At 37.6% G+C, this 27,746-nt stretch overlaps 1 protein-coding gene across 18 annotated transcripts in view; it reads left to right on the plus strand.

Moving 5' to 3' along the window:
• The first annotated feature begins 360 nt into the window (after nt 1-360).
• ank2a (ankyrin 2a, neuronal) overlaps nt 361-27,746 on the plus strand; it is a 77,277-nt gene continuing 49,891 nt past the window's right edge. For 3 of the 18 annotated variants that reach the window (XM_028016201.1, XM_028016202.1, XM_028016203.1), the window contains exons 1-13: nt 373-846; nt 17,118-17,219; nt 21,925-22,023; nt 23,950-24,048; nt 24,162-24,260; nt 24,387-24,572; nt 24,982-25,005; nt 25,501-25,509; nt 25,885-25,983; nt 26,853-26,951; nt 27,109-27,207; nt 27,300-27,497; nt 27,598-27,696. In XM_028016201.1, coding sequence (XP_027872002.1) covers nt 709-846; nt 17,118-17,219; nt 21,925-22,023; nt 23,950-24,048; nt 24,162-24,260; nt 24,387-24,572; nt 24,982-25,005; nt 25,501-25,509; nt 25,885-25,983; nt 26,853-26,951; nt 27,109-27,207; nt 27,300-27,497; nt 27,598-27,696 — 1,350 coding nt within the window. In that variant the 5' untranslated portion in view covers nt 373-708. Of the gene's footprint in view, nt 847-15,030; nt 15,457-17,117; nt 17,220-20,768; nt 21,081-21,924; nt 22,024-23,949; nt 24,049-24,161; nt 24,261-24,386; nt 24,573-24,981; nt 25,006-25,500; nt 25,510-25,884; nt 25,984-26,852; nt 26,952-27,108; nt 27,208-27,299; nt 27,498-27,597; nt 27,697-27,746 lie in introns of those variants that run through there. The other 15 variants (XM_028016195.1, XM_028016210.1, XM_028016209.1 and 12 more) reach the window with 10 other exon arrangements.

Raw genomic sequence — 27,746 nt, forward strand, 5'->3', positions numbered from 1 at the left:
GTTGAGAAATACTAAGATTGCACAGGCTAAGCAAGTCCAACTCCAATTACAGTTTGAAAAGTGAACTCATAAACATTTTGTAATTTTACAATCACAAACTTCACTGCACAGTAAGTGGCAGTCTAACACCTGAATAGAGAAAATACAAAAACACGCTAAAACCAGGATGCCATCTTGCTGAATTTAAGCAGCTGATAATGATTTTTTAAAATTATAAATCCAATTGTTTTACGATATGCAAAGCTCTAATTTGTGTACAAACCTTAGTTTCAAACAAATAGGCCAAATAAAAGAAAGTTAACTACATCAAAATTCTAGGTTCCTTGACAATCGAAGGGCGTTAACGAAATGTCCGATTGTCTTGGAAGGCAGCACGAATCCTGCAGAGTTTCGGGAAAGCGCATCAGAAGGAAGCGCGTTCACGTGCGCACACACGTACATGCGCAGGCTCCAGCTGCACACCGGGAGCATCCCTGCGCAGAGAGAGCGCTCTCCTTGCTCTCACAGTCTAGAGCGATCGCTTCGTTTGTTATGGGTTTTTTTTCTTCACATTTTGTCATCACACAGAATCTCACTGACGACGCAGAATGATGCGGGGCCCCGCCGAGCTCTGTGCATGCTGAGGCCCGCACACATCCACCTTGCACCGGCATAAAGACCCTCACTGACCGCACCGATATTTTTTACTGGCAGTCAGACCAAGACGGAATGTCAAGCAGCCCTGAAGGAAGTCGCTCCGGGGGCGGCGGCTGCGCCTCCGACGGAGACTCCAAACGGGCCTCCTCGAGCAACACGTCCCCGGAGGGTGGACCTCCACCGCCGCTGCACCAGAACCGCATACGGCAGGTGGGTGTCTGTCCGTAGTCTGCTCTCTCTGCACTGACCGGCCCAGTCAGCCGTGTAAACATCTCTGTTGATGCTCTGCGCTTAGGCAGGGCTCTCCAAGGCGTTGCCGTGTGAGAAAACACCATGATCATTCTCGAACTCACTTTGCTATGTAATTAGCTGCTAATAAAACGGCGGATTTGTTTTGTAGAAGACGTAATTTCTTTTCACAAAATACTTAAATTGAGCTGCTTAAGTGCTGCTTAAGGCAATTAAACTGGGCCGTAGTTTAGAGCCGTGGAAATAAACATCTGCACATCTGCAAAAGACTTTTTTTTAAAAATTACGGTAGTTTAACACTAGTGTTCAAACCGTGGTTTACTGTAAACATGTAGTTCTCTCACACTTGTCACTTATCCCGACAGTCAGAATTTGGGTTATTTACTTTTCTGTCTTCATAAAGCAAATTTTAAGATAATCCTGTCTGGGGACTGAACTGGAATAATTTTATAAAATTTTTGTTTACATGTTTCCCTCTGTCCTTGTCGGGATGCACAGTCTGTTTCGGCATGGTACATTATTTGTGTGTGTGTTTGCCCAATGGTGGTTATTGCTCGCTGCCAGAAGGGGCACCTTCTACGCCCCAGCCAGAATCCAAGGTGGTCCTAATGCAAAACAAACAAAAAAAAAACTCTGAAATTGCTGATTGTTTTCGCAAATAGAATAAAAGTTTCATAAAACTTAAATTACATTTTCCATGCTATCTGTGCAGCGTAAAACAATCAGTCTAAGTATTTCAGATTTAGTGTCATAGTTGATTTGATGTAACCCCAATTGCTGTATAAGAAGTGTAATAGTGCTTTACAGAAGCAAATCGGATAACAACTTTAGCCATTCATGGTTGTACAGTCATATTTTCTTTCAATGCTTACATTGTACAGAACACTGGTGGGCGACACTACTCCCCACCAATAGGACATGCAAATAAACAATAGATAACTTGTTTGGGTTTGGGACACAACTGAAAGATAAAATTTTAACCAGAAAAAAAAATGCCTTCATAAAAAGTCCTGAGCTGAACTCAAGGCTTTCTTCCCTGGTCAATGAACCATATTGCCCAAATCAAAACTACTGTATGGATTAACGTGTTGGCTCATGAGCGGAACAGCTTTGCTTTTGCTGAATGTTTAATGATCATTGTCAAGACCCATGTTATAGGTTAGCAAGTAATAGATCCATACATTAATTTATAATAAAGGTCAGATTTCAGTCAAAAAATAACTTAAATTGAGGTCTTTCCATTAGGCATCAATTATTATGGCACAAATGGAGGCAAAGTGTGCCAAGAAAACCTTACCCATACTATTCACCAAAACCACCAGTCAGAAACATCGACCAAAGGATGATACATCCATTTTTTCTTGGCCTTTACACCCGATTGTGATACTAACATCTGAATGTTGCAGCTGAAACCAAGTGTAATCTGTCTAGTCAACATTTTTCCAATCTGTTATTATCCAGTTTATATGAGCCCTTGCTCAGTTTGAACTTCAGCCAGTTGTCCTCACCTCCTTCAGATACTTGATCTGCTGCCATGAGATTGGCTGAGTTGCTATATCAATCATTTGAACAGGCATACCTAATAAAGTGGCAGGTGAGTGCACGGTTTTGTTTGCACATTTGTAAGTCCAGTAAAAATGTAATTCTCCCCAACGGTTAGGGTACAGAAAGATTGGACCATGTCTAGTTCTCATTCACTCTTGATTGTGTAATCTGCATGTTTGGCTGGTGAATGTGAGCCAGGAGGAGATGGTGAAGGTTTGCTTCCTCCCTCAGTGCACTCTCTGAAGCTAATATGATTTCAGTAATGGGATCTAGTGCTACACACAGACACACACTTTTGGCTCTCATTACAGGGTGGGGTTCTTAAGATCAGACCCATTGATGGATTGCAATATCAGAAAAGAAAAAGCATAGTCATCTCTAACCTGACAGGTGTTCTGGTGAACTCCTGGGAACCGGCAACTGGGGCATTTAGTTTTTGTTTCTTTCTTAGTAAAAGAAACTAACTCAACATATGAAATCCTTTATCCAAAGTTGCTTTTTTTATGTTAATGTTAATGTCAAGTGGAAGAGCATCTCTGGAGGTCGAATACATTAAAGGAGTCAGACAAAGTAAAAATGTCAAAACAGTAAAACATCTTGGTTTGAAGCTTGGAATGGTGATGCGTGGAATAAAGTAGGTCATAAGCTGAGTAACCATGTAAATATTTCAGTAAATGTTCCTATATGTTAATATAGGAACATTTAGTGAAATATTTAGATAACTTTGTAGGAATCTAAGGTTATTCAAAAGCACTAAGATCAAACTTGTGTAATTTTTCTTTCTATCGTACGTATAGATAAATTTGTTCTCCCTCTATTAACTTTTATTTGGGACTCTCTCCTTTGCATGATTTTGATTGTATTGATATTACCTGGTTTGCTTGCAGATTTTATTTGGGACAGAAGAGTCTTGAGGAATTTGATTCTTTTCAGGTGAAAATCCAATTTTGGCAGCTGATGCTGTTTTATCAGCGCATGAAAACAGAGCTTAATATGTGGGCAGATTACATGCATTAAAATAACTATATCCACCCCTTTTACATATGGTCATGTGACAATGACAAACTTTAATGTGTCGTATGTCTTGATCTAACAGAAAATAGCATATTGCAATGTGGAAGGAAATCAGTCAGAAATATAGAGCATTACACAACTGCACTTCTGCCCAGGCATGAGAGTCCACCTAAACTGTCTGATCTGGTAACTCTGGAGGAGCAGCAGAGATTCACAACTCGTATGGGAGAGTCTACCAATAGAAAACTTATTAGTTGTATGCTTCCCATTTGTAGTTTCTCACTAGCTACGTAGGTGACGCAGGGGTGGGCTATCCTGGTCCTCAAGGGCCGGTGTCCTGCAACTCTTGGAGGTCTCCCTGGTCCAACACACTTCAATGAAATAGCTGAATCACCTCCTAAGAGCAGTCAGGTTTTACAGAGTCCTTCCAATGACCTCATTATTCGACTCAGGTTTGTTGAATTAGAGATCCATCTAAAAGTTGCAGGACACCGGCCCTCTAGGCCTAGAGTTGGTTCTCTGTGTACAGTTTACCCACTCTCAGCATAAAGAGGTGTGCATTTTGACTCAATGACCTCCATTGTTGTAATTTAAAATCTTTTCTTATATTTTTAAGAAAAGGTCCTCTCATCAGACATTGGTGACCATGCGAGAGATGTTCACATTTTCTTCAGAAAATTGTTCAGCAACACCTTAAAATTCACCTTGTCATGTCTTGAATTTGAAGTGAGTATTTAAAAAAAAATACACTTCAATTAAAATATTCTTCAGCTTTAGCCTTTTGGTTTTGAGTGAATTAGGTGAGACATGATTAGATATGTTTTTGCAGTGCAGGCCAGCATGTGAAGGTTCTCTAGCAGAAAAAGGAAGGATACTAAAATAGAGATTTCATTAAAGCATAATGTTGACAAGATGTCTGCTTCAGCTGAAACAGCTCTAGTATAGGTGAGACAAAAAGAGAAAACGACAAAAGAACACGTGACACAAGGGTCTTACTCGCAGGTCTAAAAATACTGCCTATCTCCAGTGTGGTATTGGAGAAAAATACCCTCTTTCTATCTGAATGTATCCACATCTCTGAATGGTTTTGCATTACTGGGATTTATTCAGTTTTTTTTCAGTTGTTCTGGTGAAAAACTATTTTATCTACTCTGCCCTATCTAAACAAATATGTTATAATTCATCACTTCCTGTGTGAATGTGACAACATACTCATTGAGAACTAACTACCCCCGTGGTCGCAGCTCATCTTGCACTACATTCCCTCTACTATTTCTGGCCATTGTACCATTCATCTTTTCTCCACCAGAGCTGTAAATGTTCTCTCACTGCCCAAACACGTGACACTTTACCCCAGATTTCTCCTTGTCGTCCCAGCCATCATTCCTACCCATCTCCAGTTTCCCTGCAATGTATCCGCCCCAACATAGAGGTCCCGGCGCGCCAGTGGGTCGGCTTACGCCGCAACCTTTGACATTTTCATCCCCCTCTTTTTTCTGCCTCCTTGTCTGTAAAATTTGTTTTTTTCTTTATCTGCCTGCTTATTTGTCTGCCCGTCTTTTTCCACTGGGAGTGGTAAGATGGGGCTGTGCAGGAAGGGAGTACTAATGGAGTCCTGGCCTTCATTACATTACTTATGGGCAACTACATCAATACACCCCCACATTGGACTGCATCTGTCTTCCTGCATAGTGCCTAATAGAAATGTTGGACTGTAGGCTGCATCTTCAGGTGGAGTTTGAAAGAGCTCATCTTTAACCATCGTCCAGCATCATACATTGTGTTACACATCAGATTAATGCAGCTCTTAGAGCACTTTCCTGATCATAAATGCTTACATAGACACCTGCAAAGAACCACAATTACTCAACCCTTCTTCACCCCCCACCTCTGCATTTGCAGATGTTTACCAAAAGCATTATAATTGCTTCCTGTAAAATCTAGCTAGGGTGCAGCAATATCTGCATTCAGACATGGTCCGTGTCTCCATTTAGTTTTGGTTTTAATTTATACATATCTTCTACATCTTAAAAATAGTCCTCCTTTTAATCAGTCATAGTCATGTACATTTCTTGAAAGCAGAAAAGTCCCAGAGATTCACTAGTCTGAGTTTTTACATCTGATTTTGGTACATATTGACATATCACATGGTTGCTGCACATCCATCAGATGAACTCCATCAGATCCCAAAGATGTTCTTTTGGTTTTAGGTCTTGTTGGTATGGAAGCCTCTGGTGTACAGTGAAGTTATCATGGCCAACAAATCAGTTTGTGTAGCCACCTTATGACTATGTCAGGGTAGACTGTGGTCAGAAAGGGGTGAACTTAGAGTTGCACGGTATTTGGAAAACTCTTGATATCTAATAATGTTGGTCAATTTTAACAATATGACTTGGCATAAATAAGCAAATACTTAACTCTACAACATTAAGTCTTTCTATGCTCATGGCAAACAACCTTGTGACATTTAAAGTTACCTCACTCCTACCCCGTCCCCATTCTGAAACAGTTGCGGCTTCATCAAGTGATTTTCACCACAGTTGTGCTCCTAAATGCAGTTGCTGCTATATGTTTGGTGAATTCACTGTGTTAATAAGCAATTAAAAGGTAGATGTAATTACGTGGTTGTTGAGTGGATGCCAAAAAACAGTGTGCTGCTGCATCATTATTAGTTTACCCAAGTTGTTGCTGCTATTATCACGTGCCTTTACTGTAGTAAATACCGCTGCAGACGACTCTAAAACAAAGCACTTATATATTCTGTAATTAACCATATTTGGCTCTGAAAGCATGGCCTCATGCAATCTTCATATAACAGTCACATGGTGTTTTCTGGAGTTTCATATGTGTGTTTACATGCAATGTAACGCGTGAGGTGATAAGACTAAAAAAAGAGCACTAGCATCCATGCCCCATTTCCAGATCTACATATAGTGCATCAGCAGATCTATGTTTGGATACAAACAGTGTCCCGACTCTTCCTTTTGGTCACTATGGTACTGCTTATCTGGCTGGTCTGTCCTACTTTTAAACCGACAGTCTCTTCCTGGTTCACTTTAAGAATAGACAGAGCATCTTTTGAAGAGTCATGAAGTGCTGGGGGCCTCGGTAACGATGTGACTCTTAAAAAATCAGCTTTTATGTGAGCATCACAGTCTCATACTGAAAATCAAGAATGACCTTTTGGGTTAGGATTAGATGGTACCATTGCTGGTAGCCCATCTGTTAATACTCCATTTTGTCAATAACACAGGACTTAAGCAGTAGTGAGAGTAGATTATTTATGCTTTTACCAATCAGGCAAAAATGTTTAGAAACCCTTGTCAGAAACAGGGTCACACATTTAGGGTGCGTTAATGCTCACCTCATATAAGATGAAATATCTATCTGATTTCAAATTACTAATGTTAGCTTGCTTAAATAGTTAGCTTAGCACACACTGAGATTACATGGCACCTGTTTTTGTTCACATTTGGTTACCACCTTTTATATCTTTGCAAATTTCTTAGCTGTATTTTTGCTAAATCACAGTGAATGAGAAAGATGCAGCTAAATTATAACACTTAAAAAGCTGATTTTCTTTTTGATATCCAGTCCAGCCCTGTCGATTTTTTATATAGCCTACTTAAAAAGTGTTTTTTATACTTGAACATAAGCAGAGTGTCAATGTGAAGAATGACATTCTCAATGTAATGTATGCTTTTAAAAAGTGACACCCAAAAAAAAAACAGGGCTCACAGCCGTCTACAAACTCTGGTATGTGGAAACATGGCTCTGGAATGGAGAAAACATAGTGAACCGAATCAAAACTTTATTTCAGCGTACGGACTATATAAACAACAATAAGATATTTAGCTAGCTAAATTTCTGACCTGAAAAAATGTCAGTGTAACATCAGATGTACTGGGAAAAAGTCAGCCAAATCCAGATTTTTGTAGCATTTAACCAGACCAAAACGCTGCACCTCATTTGGGATGCAACAACTCAATGGCTGCTGCATGATCAGCTGTCACGATGACTCCCTCTGACCAGAGAGAGGATTTAGTGACAATTGCACTTTTAGTGCATTCAAGTACATCTGGATTGGTTAAATATTGTAAATAATATTTATTCTCAAATGCCTGTACTGTCTGATAAAACAAATCCTAAACAACATTAAACATTTTGAAATGGGTTCATTGTTGTATCATCCTTCTGTCCTTCTGTCCATCCATCTATCCAGCATGAAATTAGTTTTGACTTTATCTGTGCCCTCTGTCCTGCAGAGGACAGCTGTTGTTGCATGGGGGCAGTAAGAGGCATTTAGAGGTTAATTATTCATCATGCCCTGATGACGCTGCTTCCAGTTGGAGAGAAGTAGAAAGGGGAGAGAGAGTACTGGGCGTGGCTGGTGATCAATGTATTTCTCAGAAGCTGAGCCCAAAAACCTTCCATGTAAAAATCTCTCATTAGCTCCTTTCCATGTTTTCCTTCTCTGCCTCTTTCCTTTGGCATCAGTTTTAAATTTGTGAAAGTTAAATTTCTTTTTCTAAGACAATCTCTTTGTCTGGTTTTTTTAAGAGCTTGAGGCATAAATGCAGATGAATACATGGCAGCCGAACATCAGCCTGCCTTTTTCAGATGAATATGACGTAACCGAGGACCTTGGCTGTTGGAGAATGGTTTTGCAGTGTACCTGCTCTAGATTATTTTTATCCCCATTCTCTTGCTGTATATTTATAGATGGATCCCATTATATATGATGCACTAGCATCTGCTAATTATAAAAAATTACACATTCTTCTCCCTTTTTATGCAGTTATATTCAGTGCATCTCCTTGTTTTATTTATTTTTTTCTCAGCAGTACCAGTCTGAATGTGCTCTGCATCAAATTCCAGGTCACACGCTTCGTTCTTCAGAATACATTCAACTTGGAGTGAAATAATTTTTGCTTCAATACCCTCTGTGATGTGATGCTTTACGGAAGCAGCCATAAAATCTAAACAGATGCGCGCAAAAACATAATTTGTTGGGCTGTCTGTTGAAAATGTAGGTTTAAAAATAACTTGGCCACACATTTTGACAAAAACCCAGATTTTATACACAGTAGTAGATCTTATTTTACACTATACAGTTATATATTGTGTAGTGAAGTGTCCTTTCACTCAACTACAAAAACACAACTTGATGAAGAGTGTTTCTTTATTGCAGAATTTCACAAGGATTGCACTGATTGTTTTTGTGCATATTCAACTGTCCCAAAACGAGTAAATGCCAAAATAAAGACAGATAATCTCAAAGGAACTGTGATCAGTTGCTTTAACCCTTATGTGATGTAATCAGAGGGGTGTGTTTAAAAGCTTGTTTTTGATCGAATAAATTAGATCTTTTTTAAATAACTTACAATAAAATGGCAAATAAAGTGAAACTCATCATTCACTGGTTGTTAAACTATAACTAGTGAGCTTTTTTAGTTTACCAAAAATTCCTGGCTGCAGCTTTAAAGCTGCAGAGGGTAACTTTTACAAAAACATGTTTTTTACTTTTTTGTTGGAACTGTTACTAATCAAGTTTATCTACCTCCTCCCTGTGGTTTTACTGTCATCTGTAAAAACACACTGCTCAGTTAGAAACAATAATGCTGATGTACACGTTGTTCATACCGTCCCCCCTTGCTCTTTGCTATGCCACAGCTCCTCCCCCCAAAAAATGGAGTCTGCTGTAAAAGCACAGGTTAATTATTATGGCTCCGATGACAGTGGGTAAACAGCTTTCCTGTAAGGTTAGGTTTTTCCTCCACCATTAGCAGAGCTGCAGAAAACCAGCAATCTTGATTTTGTATTTGCTTTGCAGAGGAGAGTTAGGAGTGGTTTCATGAAAGAGACTGACAATGCCAAGACACTCCTCCAGACTCCGACTGGTTCTTTCTGACTGGGAGCGGTTTGTTTCTGCAGATGGGAGTCGGATCAGAAAGGAGGCAGAGGAACTCTGGTTTTTAAGAAATTATCTGTTTCATACTATACTATCAAGACAGTTTTAACATGTCAATTAACAGTGACAGTTTTAACAAACATGTGGAAAACATATATTTTGTAGAAAATTACCTACTGCTGCTTCAAAACAATTGCTGCATAATCGACTTCCCAAGGACTTCAAGAATTAAATCAGTTCTTTTATATACGACCTGTTTTTTTTTCTTTTTGCACCGGTTTCTAGCATATTGAGTTGTGATGTCAATAGTTTATGCAATGTTTGGGTTTTATGAGGATGGATTTTTCTGTTGAAGGCCTATTTCTCATCTAATTACTAGGAATGGCAAGCTGACATAATCTTTTCCCAGCAGACATGCTGCACTTCAAAGAGCATAAAATAGGTGTTGCCATGAATTTGAGCCTGAGTGGGAAATAATTCATGACTTTATGTAGCTAACCATTTGCATTTTAAGATGCATTTAAGAGTATTTATTGTTATGTATATTTCTAGCAATTAGTTAATGTAGCTGTTTTCTTGTGTGTCTGTCTGGTTGTTTATGGTTGCTGCAGTGAACAACAAACGGAGCTGATTTTGTTGCTGTTAACTAAATCAGATTTTTTTTATCTGGTTATTTGACTTTAGACATTGGAATGTTTCAGTTGCAACGAGAAATAGGGTCTTGAATTTCTCCTCCTCTAGTCCACTTTCGCTGGACATATTTTGTTACACTGTCAAGGTTACATATCCCCATCTCAACTAAACCCCTCCCCAGCCATCCTACGTCTCACTGTCCTTACTAGCTTTGTTTGGGTGTGGTCTGGTCTGGATTCTTGATTGCCTGCCCTTTGTGCTATTGAATTTGACTTTGCATGATTTTATTTAGTGAGGAACCAGAAGGGGAAGGAGACATGTGTGATCTGCTTTATTGCTGTGACCTTTCTAAAGCAGTAAAAATGCTAGACGATAACTTGACATTACTCTATCCACAACTCACCCTGTATTTAGTCCATTTGGTCCTCCAGCAGCAATTAGTTTTGAAGCTTATTAAATGAGGCCAAAACCTCAGAAGCTTCTGAAAGATTGATCAAAATTCACAAAAACACTCTGAAGCCTTGTCGAAAGCTTTCCTAGAAGAGTTACACCTGCAAACAGTTGTCTAGCATTATATTGAACTTTGAAGATATAGATTAGGATGTCACTTAGGTTTGTGTGTAAAGATAGTTACCAGTCATGACACTTACTTAATTGGTTTTTCAGTGTGATTACTTTTTACATTAGCGGTTATACCAGGTTTGACTTCAGCATAGATCTTCTCTCTCTTTTTCTTGTAAATTTTCCTCTTTTGATTCTTTTCCTTCAACACTTAACTCCAAAAAGGAGCCTGGGTGCCTTTCTAGAAAAGCTGAAGTGTATGCAATGAGTTGAGTATTAGTATTAGTTACATATTTTCTGTGGGTTAGAATGACTATCTTTTGTCTGGACTTTTTGCCACTGGAGAGATTTCACATTTCCCATAGAGAGTGAAGAATCAAAAGAAACACGAACAAACAAAACATTGTGATGTCCCTTTCTTAAAGGAAAAATACTGTGGTCTGTTTTTATGTTTTACCAACATAAGTAACAGCAGATCTTACTCAGTTTAAGCAATTACATTTAGATATAAAAAACTATATTTTTAAGGAAGGAACAGTTTGCACATGACTTGAAGTTATAGTCAAACAATTATTTAATCATTAAGCAAATTACTTGTTTCATAAAGAAAGATAATCAGTCCATCTAATGTGCAATCCATTGCTTGTGGCTCAACACTGTTGGCAAGGAAAATCTCTCATCAGCACTGCAGCTCTATTATCAGGCAGACAAATAAACAGCTGCCTCCATAACATTCTGAACACTTTGAAAACAAAGGCAAACAAAGTCTTGTAGTAGCACATAGATTTGTACCTTTTATTACTCTTTTATGGCTGGTTGGGAATCATTTTCATAGCACTGTTTTTGTGGAATTCTTTAGATTATGATAAATTAGTTCTTGTAACAGAGAGACAAACATAAACAACAGCAAGGTGCTTGTTTATGCACAATCGATCAAACTGTGCAGAGACTTGTTTAACTGCTACCAAAGCTCATGAAATAATGTTAAGAGACAGCAACCAGAATTTTAAACCTGTAGCTTAATATTTAAGATATATAAATCTATATAAGAAGAACATGTTAGTTTCTTCCTTCCTTTTGATAAATAACCTGCATCTGTAGGTGTGATAAAGTCCTTGGTTGCATAGATTTACAGTTTGAAACACTTGTAAAGTACAGGCTTGGTTGAACATGCTGGTTCTTGCGTTTCTCATCTGGCTATCAGTCGAGTCTAATGGACCAAATAAAAGCCTCTGGATCTATAAACTGGACAGCAGAGCATTAACTCACTTCCCTAAACCAAGAGAAACAGAAGCTCATCTTAGCTTTCGCTTAGAATCTCCTGTCAGTGTAATCTGATTCCTAAATAGACAAAAACATATGCACATAAAAACACACACACCCTACTGTATTTGTATTATATAATATAGTCTGTAATCGATGGAATTATCCATTTTTATTTAGTTATATAGCTAAATCATAAAAGTCATTGACCCAAGCAAGATGTTGCTTTGAACATGAAGCAAAAGCTTATGTTGCTCTATGTGTAATCCGCTAAAACACAGCTTTAGTGGTTTATTTAGACATGGTTTTTCTGACCAATGAAGCCTTTTAGAAGAAGAGTGACAGTATTGTTTTAAGTCAGTTTGACACAATAGTTCAAAACAGCATTTAACTGTACTATATTTTATAGTTTTGCTCTTGACTGCTCGATTAAATTTTAAATCAACATATTGCATTAACCCCTCTCGCCAGCAGAGGGTGCTCCAGGAAAAGTGTGCATAAAAAGGTTATGCGCTCATAAGGACAGTGCCACTCCCTATGAGCGCACTAGAATAAGATATTTCTACCAGTGGTGTTACACTGAGGTATGATTCAGCATGTCTGTCTCATGCATTGATTGCCAGCTGGAAGAAATGTTGCTGCTGCAACTCACTCAGAGGAGTGATTTTAACATTGTATGAAAATAAGGATGAACTTACGGTTCAAGTTGACGATAGAAAGTGTGACGTGTGAGAAGGTGTCTCTGGCCTTTGTGCTGTAATTTCAGACTTCTACCATCAGCTGCATTAATGGAGAGAGACCTTTGAAGCAGGCATGCTGGTGGTTCATACACATACATGAACTGTAATGTTGTGTTTTATTACCTGCTAATATGAAATGTGCAAGGAGCTAATGTGGAAAGATGCGTCTTGGCGCAGTTGGAACTGCAGCAGTGAGCTGGCTGTTCTCTTGCACATCTCCATTGACTGTAGGTCACATATTCACTAACATTCACATTAAATGCTCAAATGTTCATGCTTGATGGTCTCACACACACACACACACACACACACACACACAAACACCGGAGTGGATTTACAGCTAAAGCTGTTCATACAGACTGAGATTTTCATGCACATCTGGTCAGGATAATTTCTCTGTGTGTGTATGCGTGTCTATGTCAGAGTGTGTGTTGTGGTATAAGGACGGGTCTTTCTTTCATCATTCATCAGCCCTTCACAGTTCCCATCCTCTTGGTTGTTCTCTTTTGAATAGTTACTTTTCATTTGATTGTTTCACTCTTTGGTTCTCAATGCCAGGATCTTCAGCTGGAGAATACAATTTTTTTTGTTTAGCACAGTCTCATTTTGGATATTGTATAAAGACAACTGAGAAAGGGAAAAAAAGAACAAGAATGTGCATATAATCTTTTAAATCAAAAATAAAGTTTTTTTATTTTTGCAATAATTTAATTCAGAGTTTGAATTTTTTTCTAATCAGAGCGAGGTTTTTTATGGAGGAAAGCCCTATTTTAACTGTATGTTAATATTTGGGAATTTTAATAACACCTACAAAGAGAGACTTTAGCAAAATAACATTTCTTGTGGCAAAATCCTTTTTACTTGGGACAACAAAAAGTCATAAGGGAGAAGTCATGGCACATGCTGCTGCTCATCTGAAGAAAGCTCGTGAGCTTGAGCAACATCCAGAATATAGAGCTCTACAAAAAGCCAGGGAAAGGCGGAGAAGGAAGCGGGAAAAGGCTAAGCGTCAGGTAAAATCTTTGCAGTTGAATGTCTTTTTCATTGTTGAGTTCATGTTCAGACTGGCTGATATTTAACTTGGTCTTGTTCTACAGGTCAGTACATACAGTACATGAGCTCTAGGTGTTTGACCATAGGCTATTTCCTGTTTATCCAACAGAGTATTGCAGCTAGACTTTGGTCAATATGGGATTTCAACGGTGTGATAACCTTTAATAGAAGTACCATGGTTTATTTGGTACAATATTAACAGAAAGATTTCAAACTAAATTCTGTAATGTAATCAGATTTTTCCCATTTAAGACATAGGCAATAATCATTCGTTTGTTTATGTAATATATAAAACACAAATTATATCTAGCATGCAGCCCACTGGCCTTTTGCAACCTTCGTAATGCTTTTGTTTGTGTTGAAGAGTCAGGTAATATTGGACTCTGTAAAAAGTACTTTGCCTTGTTCTTTCTTTGAAGTACAAGGCAAAGAAAGCCGCAGCACAATCTGTGGCTATGTACACGATGGAAATGACATCATCCTCTGGTGTCCATCTGATCTGAGATATATGTTGATCAGCTGAATTTTATGAATATATCCACCCTTACTGTATCAGTGTTCAGTCAAAAGGCAACACTTAGACGCACTATGTGGTGAAATATTACAAATACTTTCTTTAATGTCAACACGCAATATATTGTATATCTTTAGGGGCTGAGATATCAAAGCTCACACAATAAGACGGTGGGGATATTGTGTAATGGCAAAGAAAGAAAAGTACCAAGAAAATGTTGATTATTCTTTGCAATAATATTCAACATATCATTGCAATTTTTATCATGAGTATAACCATTCGATATTTTCTTGATATTGTGCAGCCTAAATGCTGAGGATTTTGCCCAACAACTTTGCTTGGATTTAAAGTACCAAATTAATTTAAATAGGTGAAGGCTTTGTGCTGTTGTAACCTATCGAGTTATTTATTGTTTTTAGTGCTGTGAAGGTGTTTACTATGTGTCAGGTGTACAAATTGTTTTCCTGTCTAGTTATTCCAAAGTCTGAAAACTTTGCTAGGTAACAGCTAATGAGACATGCAATTTGCACATGTACCGGCACATTTGAAGGCCCGTTTACTTCACATTTGTGCGAACTTGTACATTGAAAACTAAATAATCAAAATTAAATACAAATAACCTTCTTTTGGTGACAAGCTCATGTCTCCCCTGCACAATTCTTGTGTGTAGGGAACACCACAGACCTTGCAGTCCACATTCTGATTCAAACCCCAGCTGTCACACCATCCCCCAACCCTCCCAAACCCCCACACCCCCAGTAGCTAACAGCAAGGGGCTGGAGACGTGGTAGAATTGACGATCTATAATGATAAAAATAGCAAAAGCAAGAGCGACTGTGACGGTGAAATGTTTACGTGTGGAGTTGTTAACCTGCAAAGAGAGAGACATAGAGGAAGGCCAGACAAGACGAGCCTTGGATGCATGCAGGATGCATATTAGACAGAACCAAGTTGAGGAATATGATATTTACAATATGGAAAAGATTGAATGATGTCATTACTAAGAAGAAAGGATGATTTTGACTGATTTCAGCGTTTGGACGAACAATCTAAGTTGTTTCTGGCGGACTCATGCTGGGAAGCAAAACAAAAGGATGTAAAGTGAGCAACTTCAGAACTAGACTTCCATGGACTGTTTCAGCAGCGAGCTGTGTTGACGTTAGTGAGGGGGATTTATCTGTAGGTGAAAAATTTTGATTATAATGGGTAATTCAGCATCATGTAAAGCCTGTGGATCAGATAAAACTTTAAAAAGTGATGGGAGTGAAAGTGACCCAAACCAACAATCTGAATACTACAAATATGCTGACTCTCTACCTGAAGAGGTTGATTTCCAGGTAAGAGAAGACAAATTTTGGCTTCTGCTGCTGTAGATGTTTTTTTCTGGTCTGTACTGACAAAAGTTCTGCCTATTTTTACCTGACTGCCGCTGGTGTGTTTGTCTGTGTGTCATGACCTCTGTGGTAAGAGGTTTGACTTATGACCTTACACAAGGGCTTGGCCTCATCTCCCTTGTGCTCTGAGCGTACATCTTCCTACTTAGCATCCAACAGACCCTTAGTGGCACCACCATCCCTTAACAACTGAAACAAGTTGTAGTTTGCAAGAAGCAATGTTTGAGACACAGAAAAACATATGGAGGAAGGTGCCCTGTTCAGATTTGTTCAGAATCAAATGTTTGACCTGGTGGACATTACCTAAATGCTCTATTCCCAGCATAAAATATTTTAGTAGGGCAGATGTTCCAGCAGGACGATGATGGTAAATGTACAGCCACATGTACAATGAAATGATGTAGACATAAAACATAGCTAAAAATGTCAATGGTCCAGGTAAAGTCTGGACCAAAATCTAGTTGAGAATCTGAGGCAATATGTCAAAATTATGACTGACAGACGTTCTCCCTCCAGCCTGAGCTATTTTGTGAAGAAGAATCTAAAAAATGAATAATTTGATGTGCAACACTTGACAGAACATACCCCAAAAGATTTGCAACAGTAACTGTAACAAAAGGTGTTTCTATAGTATTGACTCAGAGTCTCAATAGAAATCCCTCATTTCAGATTTGCATATATACAAAATTTAGAAAACCCTCTTCCCTTTTGCTCCCACTTCACAAATGCTACTGTATATTGTTGTAATTTTGCATGAAATCTCAATGTAATACATTGAAGTTTGTGGTTGTTGCCTGACAGAATATGAAAAAGCTCAGAAATTATGACAACTTTTTCAAAATGCTGGAAGTAAAACTTTTATACATCTAGGTTGTGTAAGTTCACACTTCTTTCTGATAATAGGAAGTTAAGCAAATACTCCAAGTCTTCAAGAGTTTTGAACTTTTAATGTGAGAAGAAAATATGTGTATGTTTGGGGGTGATGGGAATGCGTGTGTTGGTGTGTGCGTGTTGCTCATTTGAGCAGATGTCTCATGATTAAATTTAGAATGGCCTACTCAGACTTATCTTATGGATCTCTAACTTCTGCAAAACTGCTCACCTCCTCATTTAAAGCAATGGTATAATGTAGGCATATGTAAATGAAAATGATAGAAAAACAGAAATGTCTCATCAAATCAACGCAAGTGTATATAAAACTGCTATTGCAAAAGAACTGCCTGGATCTGTTATCTCATAGGCTATAACATTTGAAGTGCCAACCAATCATATGTTACTGTTAGCAGCATATTTAGTTGTATGGACTCTCAATACCTTTGAGGACCACTACTGATATAATGATAATGACTGAGACGCTAAAACTCACAGGAGTGATTTTAACATTGTATGAAAATAAGGAAGAACATGTGGGTTAACCTGGAAATTTATTGCATTTGACAACAATATTGGAGACGCATTTTTCTAATATTATGCAGCCCTTAATAAAAATCCTTGCAAGTGTTTTTTTTGTCTTTTACACCATAAAATAACATATAAATGCAAAAGTAAAGATAATTGTTTGCTCGTTAATGTTAATTAAAACAACTCTGTATCTGTCTCTACAGTCTGACAGTAACACCAGTTTTCTCCGGGCTGCCCGAGCCGGAAACACTGACAAAGTCCTTGAATTCCTCAAAAATGGAGTAGACATCTGCACCTGTAACCAGGTAGGAAAACTTGAAATGCCACAACTGTTTCACAACATTATATTGTGTTGCTTTGTTTGAGGTGCATAATTTTACTTTTACTTAATGTAGCCATAACTAAAACCTGTTGATGCATATTGCCCACATAGCATGTGGGAAGCACTTTGTTACCACCAATAGGTGGTATATATCAGAGATATATTAAATTATGCCTAATTTTGCTAATTTTCATACTAAATAATTACATTCAAATTACACTATATTCAATAAAAAAAATTATGTTCATTTATCTTTAATTTATCAGCAAAATCAAACGCATCTTTTGAAAATAACCTTTAAGAAGCTGTTATTGGTCTGATGTATTATTCTAATCATAAATGCTTTGTTTTCATTAGTGAATATTTTTATATAGCATGCTTAAAGCAGGCTTAGATTATAAAGCAATATCTCAAGTGTTGAACATCTCACAGAGCACTGCTCAATCATACAAACACTGACACAACATGGTCCAACTACACAACTACCAATCAGAGAAAAGGTGAAAAGGCTCATGGTAGCTCTGAAGGAACTGCGGAGATCAGGTGTGAGAATATATCAACAGGGCAACTATTACTTATGCACAAGTCATGTAGGGGACACCGCAGTTATATGCACAGATAAGAACAAACTTTTTGTCCTACATATCAAATACTATATGCAATAGAAAACAGATTGCACATGATCCAGAACTCACCATTTAAAAATTTAAACAGGGTTGGACTGCTCCTCCAATGTAAAACAAAAACATACAGTTTGATGGCTACTTCATGTTCATAAAACTTGGAAAGCTGACTTTTCTGCTGCTGTTTCATAATTTCATCAGAGAAGCTACCTTTGTTAATACACACCCAAACAAACGGTGCCATTGCTCCCAAACGCATATCTAAAATTGCATCCCTCAACACACCCATTTCCCCCACCAATCCGAGCAGTAAGGTTCTGACAGCTGCTCTCACCCCTACTGCCAACCCTTATTCGGATTCCACTCCGGAGGGGGAGCGTTCCAAGGGGGTCAAATAGCTCCGAATACAGCTCTGTCAACCCCTCTGTGTCATTGTGATTTGCAGCAGTCACGAGGCGTCTCACAGAGGGATGCCGCCTGAGCCTACGTGAGCATGTGTGTTGTGCATGGGAGTTACTGCCTTATGTTCCACCTTCATGTTGCTGTTGGCCTTTTATAATTATAATGTGAATTAACGCTAATTGTTTATAAACTGGATTGTAATTAGCTGGTAGCAAGAAAGCACAGATGCCCATCCATTGTTTGTTGCCATGGGCAGCAAGGGGTTACTTTGCACATTTGTAGGGATGGTCGAATACACACAAACACAAGACCCTGCAACACGAGAGTCATGCCTTTAAAATTATTTCTTTGGGTCTGATGACCAAGTGTTAGATGTTGTCAGGTGACTAAAAGTATGAGTGACATTATAAGGTATATCACCATATCAATCATCTTTTTTGATATGTTTTATTTTTTGACTAGTTTTATGTTTCCTAAACTAGATATTTATTTTCTTTAAAAGACCAACTTTTGGATCACATTACCATTCAATTTAATATCAATACTTAACATTGGATTAGGGCTTTAATCCTGATTCTTAAAGTGGCTTTAATAAGCCACCATAGAAAAACAAAATTTATTGTCTGACATAAAATTACATAACTTTTCATATTTTAAGTCATATAGGATTAGAAACATTATTTGTATTTGCTAAATATCTTTGAATTTATTTAAACTGAAAAGCTTACCTTCATTGTTTTAAATAAAACATTTTAGAAATTTGTTTTAAACATTTGTTACACCTTCTCACAGTAGTGAGCTTGAATCTTTGCCCACTCCTCCTGGCAGAACTGGTGTAACTGAGTCAAGTTTGCTGCTTTGCTGACACCCATCTTTACAGTTTTGTCTATTTGTGTTGCAAATAGAAATTAGTATAGTAATCCTAACTGATGTAATTATTTAAGCTTACTGAGAAAAAAAACTTACATATAAACACAGTGTATGTTAATATCTGGTTTCAGCCACAGCTATTCATTATTATGATATTAAACACCACTGCGGCGCATCATATTTTTAATTAAATTGATTTCTTTTTGTTTGCTTAGTTGTTTTTTTCATTTTATCTAATAATATTATTTTGTCTAATGATAAAGACAGTTATGAATTCCCAATCACGTAGTTCTGAAAAAAATATTTTACTCATTCTGTATAATTGCTAGATACTCATAGAAGCTGGAACATCAGCAATGAGTTCATTAATAACCGAAGGATCCAGTCCTAGAAAGCAGCATCCCTGCATGAACCTACAGTCTTGTGCCAAACGCAGGGGACTTTCCAACTTAATAAAAGAGAAGAGATTTATTCCTAGCCTGCCAAAGCTACCGTCACCCTAGGATGCCTTTTGCACTGATTGGATGAATGAGGCAAACAAATGCAACCATTTTTTTGAGAGAGGTAAATTCATTCTCCTTTTTTTTAAAACAAATTTAAAATTGCTAGAGCATTTGTGGGCAACTGAATCTATAAGAATCAGCTTTATTTGCTTGAGCTCTTTTGTTCTACATTCTTACTGTCAAATTGAACAGACTTTCCCTCTAATCCACTCCAGCGTTAATCCTCGGTGAGTGATATTGCTCTTTAATCTGCATTTCCTCTTTTTACCGCCATAATTTTATCCCCATGTGACACTCGAGTGCCTAAAGCAATCCCAATTAACTGTGACCACTTAAGTGTGATCATAACAAAGGTCAGCGGTCAGAAGACAGATAAATATTAATCTGTGCTGGACGGAGTTCGTCCAAACTGGTGATGCTGACTGTCCATTAGCTAAATGAAGCTTTCACTTACAGCTCAGTGCAGTGAGGAAAGGGGGCTTTAGATCAGTCTGCGTGACAGAGGGGTGCACATATGTGTGTTTGCTGGTGGACTTGCACTTTTCTCCTTGAATACATAATGGCTTAAATGTGATTGAAAGACTATAATGAGGTTGCAGTCTTTTTTTTTTTTTTTTAGCTGAGTCATGGTCCGCCATTTTACAACTGACACACGATGATTAAACCTCTTTTGTCGCCTGCAATATTACCAAAGTATGGCGTGAACTCACAAGTGTCCACAGTCAAAAGATATTAACTGGATAAACAAAGACAATGTAACATAAGGAAATCTTATGTGTGGACAACTGCGTTTATGTTTTGCTTTAAGAAGAGTACAGCTCGAGCTCGTTTTTTTTTTTTTACTTAGTAAGGAAACCTTTTCCTCTAATGAATGCCCCACTTTTTTGTTGAAATGTTGGTATAATTTTAGTCACTGCTAAAAATTGCTGCATTCTATGTTTGTGTGTGCCCCACATGCTCCCTGTGACAGTGCAGAAACTTGACTCTCCTGTTGGCTGTTTGGCATTTGGCAACTTGGGTAGCTAGAGTGAGATGCGTGTCTATTTTTTTTTATTTGCCAGTGTATATTTGCAAACACCAAAGTTGTGTAAGACATACGCCCTTAGCAACATAACAGTTCCTCTTCTACATCAGATCCACCAAAGAACCTTCAGTACTGACTGGGAAGCACCTCCTCCTTCTGTGATCTATCCGACATAACCTGCAGTGGTGAGGAGAGTGGGTGCAGAAAAACTTAAAGGAAAATCAAACTCCATTGCATTTAAATCCATGTTGGAGTTCCAAATAATACAGAAAATCAAAAGGACAATCTGGTGGAAAAGGAATATTGAGCCTGAGAAGACCGATGATTTAATGAAGCACGGAATCTGAAGTGTGAACTGTACTTTGCCTTTCTGTCTCAGATTGAAAGGAGCACCAAAGAGAATGGAGGAAAAACAGGATGAGGTGCATTCTTCTCTTGGTTTACTAGTCTCAAAGAAGATACATGTTCATGTGTGAGTTGTGCAGAGTGGATAGATTAGCTTTAAATTCTTTTATGAAATATCCAATTTGTTTAGTTTGGTTTTAATTAATTTGTTGTCTTACTGTGCTGTTGCTATAGCACTGTTTGATGTATGTTTGTTTGTTATATAAAGTTGATCTTTACCTTGACTAAAAGATTTTATCTAGTCATAACTTTCCAGAGAGTTAATCTTTAATAATCATGGCTTAGAATGTTTTTAGACAATTGAATGTCTTGGTTCTCTAGAGGATGACAGTAGAACAAATTCTTCTGTGGGTTTTATATTGTCATTTATATATCTGGCATGTCTAAAATCGACTTGGAGGACTGTTAATAGTCACATAGCATAATGGAATGTATTACTGCCCTGTAGAGTCAAGTTAATTTGCCTTATTTTGCAGAAATGTTGAGTCAACGAATAGCAGCATCCTTTGCTAAAATGAAACTCTAATAATCCAATCCAAAATGTAATATCTGCAGCTGCATTCTGCAATTTCAGTATTGGTAAGTCAAACCTTAACAAAAAATAAAAATCCAATATCATTCCCAAAATTCTGATCAAGATATCTGTGGATGCAACATTAAGACATTTTACAATGATTTCCAATCATGATTTCTATATCAGAAATATGATATAAAAAGTTTCAAAAACAAGACTGAACACATGTTTTTCAGCCTTCCTACTCTCAGCTATTACAAAGGAGACGTCACACTGCATATAGCATGTTTTTACTGTAACACAATGTTTCTCTATTTATAACAACATGAATGTTTTTTTTACTGCAGAATGGTCTCAATGCATTACACCTGGCAGCTAAGGAAGGACACAAAGATTTAGTAGAAGAACTGCTGCAAAGAGGAGCCTCCGTTGACTCATCTACCAAGGTACGCTTATGTTATGTTATTCAGTGTTGGTTCTACAGATATATAGCACATGTTGACTGCTAATTAGTAATCACATATGTGAAATTTAAAAATGGAATGCAGGAAGGGAATATCCTTGACTTTCTGCACTTACTTCAAGTCCCCAACTTCAAAAAGATCAAGTGATTCTTTACTTGAATGGTAGTTCGTATTTCACATTCAGTGAAACAGTGTAAGTGGGATAACCGTAGCTGTGTAATATGCTGCTTGGCAATCTGTTCACTATGAGCCACTGAGTAGCCAACATGAAATCTGTCACTATGCTGCTTGTGGGCGTGAACTGGCATGTATATCTGTGTGGAGTTCTTCACTTATCCTTGTAAATGAATGAATAAATAAGGTTTGATTCATGAAAAGGATACATTTAAAAGGTCACGTTTTCCATGTCCAAAGAATCTGACTTTTAACTTTTTAATATATAATTCATTTTTCTCTGTCTTTGATATTTATGTTTGTAGAGCTGTAGCCTTAACTCTCTCAGTCTCTGTTGTTTAGTTCCCCCAATTTACTACTCAATTACATCAACTGTGACTGGTTGTTGCCTTGTTAAGCTATATACAGGGCTAGTTTCTTTATAATATTTGCTTTAATTTAAGTAGAAACATAACAATCAGCATAGTTATCTGTGAAATAAGAAACAATACCAATAAAATCTGAATATTTAATCTTTATAATGTTATATGATAATGTTCATTCCATATTAAATAATAGTTCAAGTTAAAATTAGCAATACTAATTGTTTTTTCATAGAAATTCTATTAACCAAGATAATCAGGATTATTCTGAAATGATGATTATTTCAAATGATTAATCACTGAGTTTGGAAAGATATCCATATATGGTTTCTGGTTAACAGAGAATTGCCTTCTATTTACTGGGCTGAAACAGTAATGGCTAAAATTGTAAAAGCTAAATAATAATAATTACTGCTCCTCACAAAAGAGCATCAGTTCTTGCACATCACAAGGTTTTTTTTGGTTTTTTTTATGACATCTGTGTCTTTTAATTCAAGTGTTCCCACACTGATGAACTGACTACTTTTGTATTCCGCTTTTATGATTTCCTGATCCTTTTATGTTTTGGTTGTTTCATACCCGATTTATTCTAGGTATAAAGTCTACGGTGAGAGATTAGGTACTGATAATATTTCCATTCATACCAAAGTTGACGCTGCTGTAGCTCTTTTGTCTCTTTCTGTCGTGCTGTGCTCACTTTTCAGAATGCAATGGCCCTAAGCACATGGGTTCAGTCTATGAAAGAAGTGGAAGTGCTTAAACCTACAAAATATCCACTTAGCTCACTCACCAATGATATTGAAGTTCAACCTTTTTTTAGAGCAAGAGATACTTTGATCCTGCTGGAAGTATTATGTACATTTTTATTTTTGTAAATATGTGTATCAATAAATGAAGCTACACTCGTCTATAAACACGTTTTTTTTCTGACAACAGAGTATTCATGTTATGCACATTCCAGAAGCTCTTGGCTAATGCTACCATGTGTACAATCTATTTTGATTTGTTCATAAGGCCCCTGTAAAATTGTATTATATATTTATTCTTTTCAGGTATTCCCTCAAAAGTATTTAATTCCTGTTAATTGATTGTGGAAATAATACAAAAAACACACAAAACAGGAACTTTAAAGTTTGGGTAAATAAAACTTCTATTTTTAAGAATCCTGAATCATTATATTAACAAAATAATATAGAATAGAGTAGAATAGAATTACTTTATTCATCCCAGCAGGGAAATTACTTCGCAGTTACAGCATAGAGACAAGACATTCGAAGTTCTTAGTATGCTATGCTGCCCAAATTCTTAGGCAGAATTTTCATAATTTAATGACTGAAAGAAATTGAGATCACCTATTGTTTCTGCTTTGCAGAAAGGAAACACCGCCCTCCATATCGCCTCATTGGCGGGGCAAAAAGAAGTAGTGAGGCTGCTGGTCAACAGAGGGGCAGATATCAATGCTCAGTCACAGGTGAGAGTGGTAGAGGTTAAATATTATTAATGAACAAGTGGGTGACATCAAGCTAATGTCTACTTGTATCTTAGGTGTGTGCATATATTAATATGATGTTTCTGTCTGAGCAGAATGGCTTCACTCCTCTCTACATGGCAGCCCAGGAAAATCATTTGGAGGTGGTGCGGTACTTGCTGGAAAATGAAGGAAACCAAAGCATTGCAACAGAAGTGTGTATATGCTGGAAATTTATTTATGTTTTCAGTTATTCACATCAAATATTTAGTTGTAGTTAATTCAGCTTTTTTATAAATTAGTTTCACCAATATTTTTTCCACTTTTTATTGCTTTTGCAGGATGGCTTTACCCCACTTGCGATCGCCCTCCAACAGGGTCACAACTCGGTGGTCTCGCTGCTTTTGGAGCATGACACCAAGGGTAAGGTCCGCCTACCCGCCCTGCACATAGCGGCCCGCAAAGATGACACCAAGTCTGCTGCCCTCCTGCTTCAGAATGACCACAACGCTGATGTGCAATCGAAGGTATGTCGCAGAAAACAGGTAGATTTTGGTCATGGAATGGTTTTTGATGATTGTAAGATGAGTATATTTACAAAATGAACTAACAGAAGCAGGCAGGGTGTAGTGAGCAGTGCTTTACATCAGGACTTTTCAAAGAGTGGGATGTAGCCACCTGGAGGAGTGTGCAGCATGAGAAAAAAAAAACCAAAATAAGTAACTCAGAACATTTAGCCAATTTCTCTCTTCCACTCTTTAAAAGCTCCTGATATACAAAAACATATGCCAGTTTAATTCTTAAGACCCCTTGTCCTGCTCTATACCTCCTTGTGTTTGAGTGTCTTGAGCTTGTGTTTTATATTACAGTGTGAAGTCCGTTCCCTAACATTCCTACACCCTATTCCTCCTTTCTTTTTTGATGCCTCCTAACCAGATGATGGTCAATAGAACCACAGAGGTATACAGACTCGCCACCTCTTCATTTGATTTTGTTTTTGTCACCTATGGCCATCTCTTTCAGCTCTCTTATCCTGAAACTTCCCCAATTTTAATGGAACTTTTGTGACTTTCAGACTTCCTGCACGTCACATTTATGTACCGTTAACATGGATGCATGAAGGTCACACACTGCATGGCTAATAGAGAAACACTTGGTGTCTTACTTGATCCAAGAGAATGTTTGTTAATGAAACTCTACAGGAGCTCACATCACATTTTATTTTTTACCGTTAAAGAGGTTGAAAATTTTTTAAATGCCATTCTTTATTTTATAAATTTTTAATTGAACAATTAGCGGTAGAGGTATTTTTTCATTGTTCATGCTTGTTTTTATCAGGAAAAAACTTATGGCATGTGTACTTTCAGCATGTTATTATTGCTTTTATTCTCTGAAATACTTGGTTTATCTTTAAGTTAACTGTGTTTCTTAATTAAATTGCACCATGTCTATCAGAATGGGAAGGTAAGGAGCCAAACATACTCTTAGTGTGTTATGTAGATATGTTGGAGCTTTTTAATAGGATTCATTTGTTTGTCCCTGCAGAAATGCAAAGTTACTTTTTGTTGATTTTTTTTAAAGTTCAGAAATAACAGTTGTAATTGTTGAATATTTTTAGCTTGCACGTTTTATGTCCAAGGGTTTAGCATGCAGAAAGCATTGCATGAGGTATTTTGGCATATGCTCCTTTATTGCGCTTCTTTAAGGCCAGTTTGTATTTTGACAGCATGCATATTTGTCATTACACTGCTTCAGCTGTCAGGGTTCTTTTCTTTACCTACTTATGATAACTGCACTCATTCCGTTCTTCTCTGTGTTCTACCTGTCTGTTGCGAACAGAGTGGTTTCACTCCCCTGCACATCGCTGCTCACTACGGTAATGTGAACGTCGCCACTCTGCTGCTGAACAGAGGAGCTGCCGTTGACTTCACAGCACGGGTACAGTCTCAGCTTCTTTTCCTGAGCATCCTGTCTGTTAAGCTCTAGAACAGCATGTTTAGAGCAAAACATTAACTTTACTAGAAACCAATAAGTGTATTTCAGACAGGAAATGGATTGAGAAATGGAGGATGTTGGGGAGATGCATCAAAGGTTCTGTGGTCAGAAATCAAGCTTTCAATGGCTGCAATGAGAACTAATAGTCCATATGGACGACCCACTAAATTGCTTCACCAAGCGCCACACCCTTTTAGATGGATTGTTTTTATTCCTATTTGAACTTTTGTCATGAGTAGACCCTAAATGACCAGTGGTCCAAGCTGCAAAGTTATATGTTGATTTACATTCATCTCATGCAAATTGCCACATCAGAATGTGAATATGTAAGCTTGATTTTATATTTTAACAATGTATTTAAAATATTGTGTTGATGGACCAGAGCAATTGTACAGAAATGTGTGTTGTATTGCAGTTTTAAAAACCCGTCTGGCAATTGTGATGAAAGAGTCAATAAAATTATCATACTCAAGACCGAGTAATTTGTTAATGATTGGCATGCCCAGTGATGATGCTAATTTGCAACACACCTAAATTATTATTAAAATGTATATGTGTTGTATGTGATGTATTCAACTCAACAATGTTTTACTCAATTTAGCTTTTGCTTGGAAGCAAAAACAAATAGTTAAGTTTATTATATAGTTGAAAGTAGATTAAGACAGCAATGGGTTAATTTTCATAAACTGTGGCATACATCCGTACCTGTGTCCGGCTTCTTGTAGAATGCATATATAAGAATGTGTTCTATTTTTGACAGTCTTATTATTTTTGGTAAAATCTTATTTCTGTTTCCTCCTTTTTCTTGTTAGAATGAGATTACGCCTCTTCATGTGGCCTCCAAGAGAGGAAACACCAACATGGTGGCTTTGCTGTTGGATCGAGGTTCTCAAATAGATGCTAAGACAAGGGTAAGACGTTAATGAATTTTTTCGACAACAGATTGTATTGAATAAAACCTTATATTTTTGAAACTAGCTTATAGAAATCATTGTTTCCACAGCATTCTTCTCAAATTTTCATTTGCTGATTCATTATTCATGTGGGTTTTATGTGATTGTCCAACAGGATGGTCTGACGCCTCTACACTGTGCTGCCAGGAGTGGACATGACACGGCCCTGGAGCTTCTGCTGGAAAGAGAAGCACCCATTTTAGCTAGAACCAAGGTAAAATACTGCTGTTCCTTTACTGTGTCCGTATAGGCATTTTCTTTGCCTTCTTCTTATTTACTTTTTGCATATATTCTTGCACCATACAGAACGGATTGTCCCCGCTGCACATGTCAGCTCAGGGAGACCACATAGAGTGTGTGAAACTGTTGCTGCAACACAAGGCGCCTGTTGACGACGTTACACTCGATTACCTCACGGCGCTGCATGTTGCTGCTCACTGTGGCCACTACAGAGTCACCAAGCTCCTCTTAGACAAGAAAGCCAACCCAAACGCCAGAGCGCTGGTGAGAAATCAAATCAATATGGAGGCTGTCTTAGATTTTATGTAAGCAATAACTGCAGAAGAATAACAAAACAATTGTCTATTAATTCTCCCTCTGCCAGAATGGATTTACTCCTCTCCATATTGCTTGCAAGAAAAATCGAGTGAAAGTGATGGAGCTCCTTATTAAATATGGTGCTTCCATCCAGGCCATTACTGAGGTAAGTTTCTGCATGATTTTTTGAAAAATAAAAGTGCTTGTTCACAACTC

This window comes from Xiphophorus couchianus, chromosome 5 (genome assembly GCF_001444195.1).
Source record: "Xiphophorus couchianus chromosome 5, X_couchianus-1.0, whole genome shotgun sequence".
Classification (NCBI taxonomy): domain Eukaryota; kingdom Metazoa; phylum Chordata; class Actinopteri; order Cyprinodontiformes; family Poeciliidae; genus Xiphophorus; species Xiphophorus couchianus.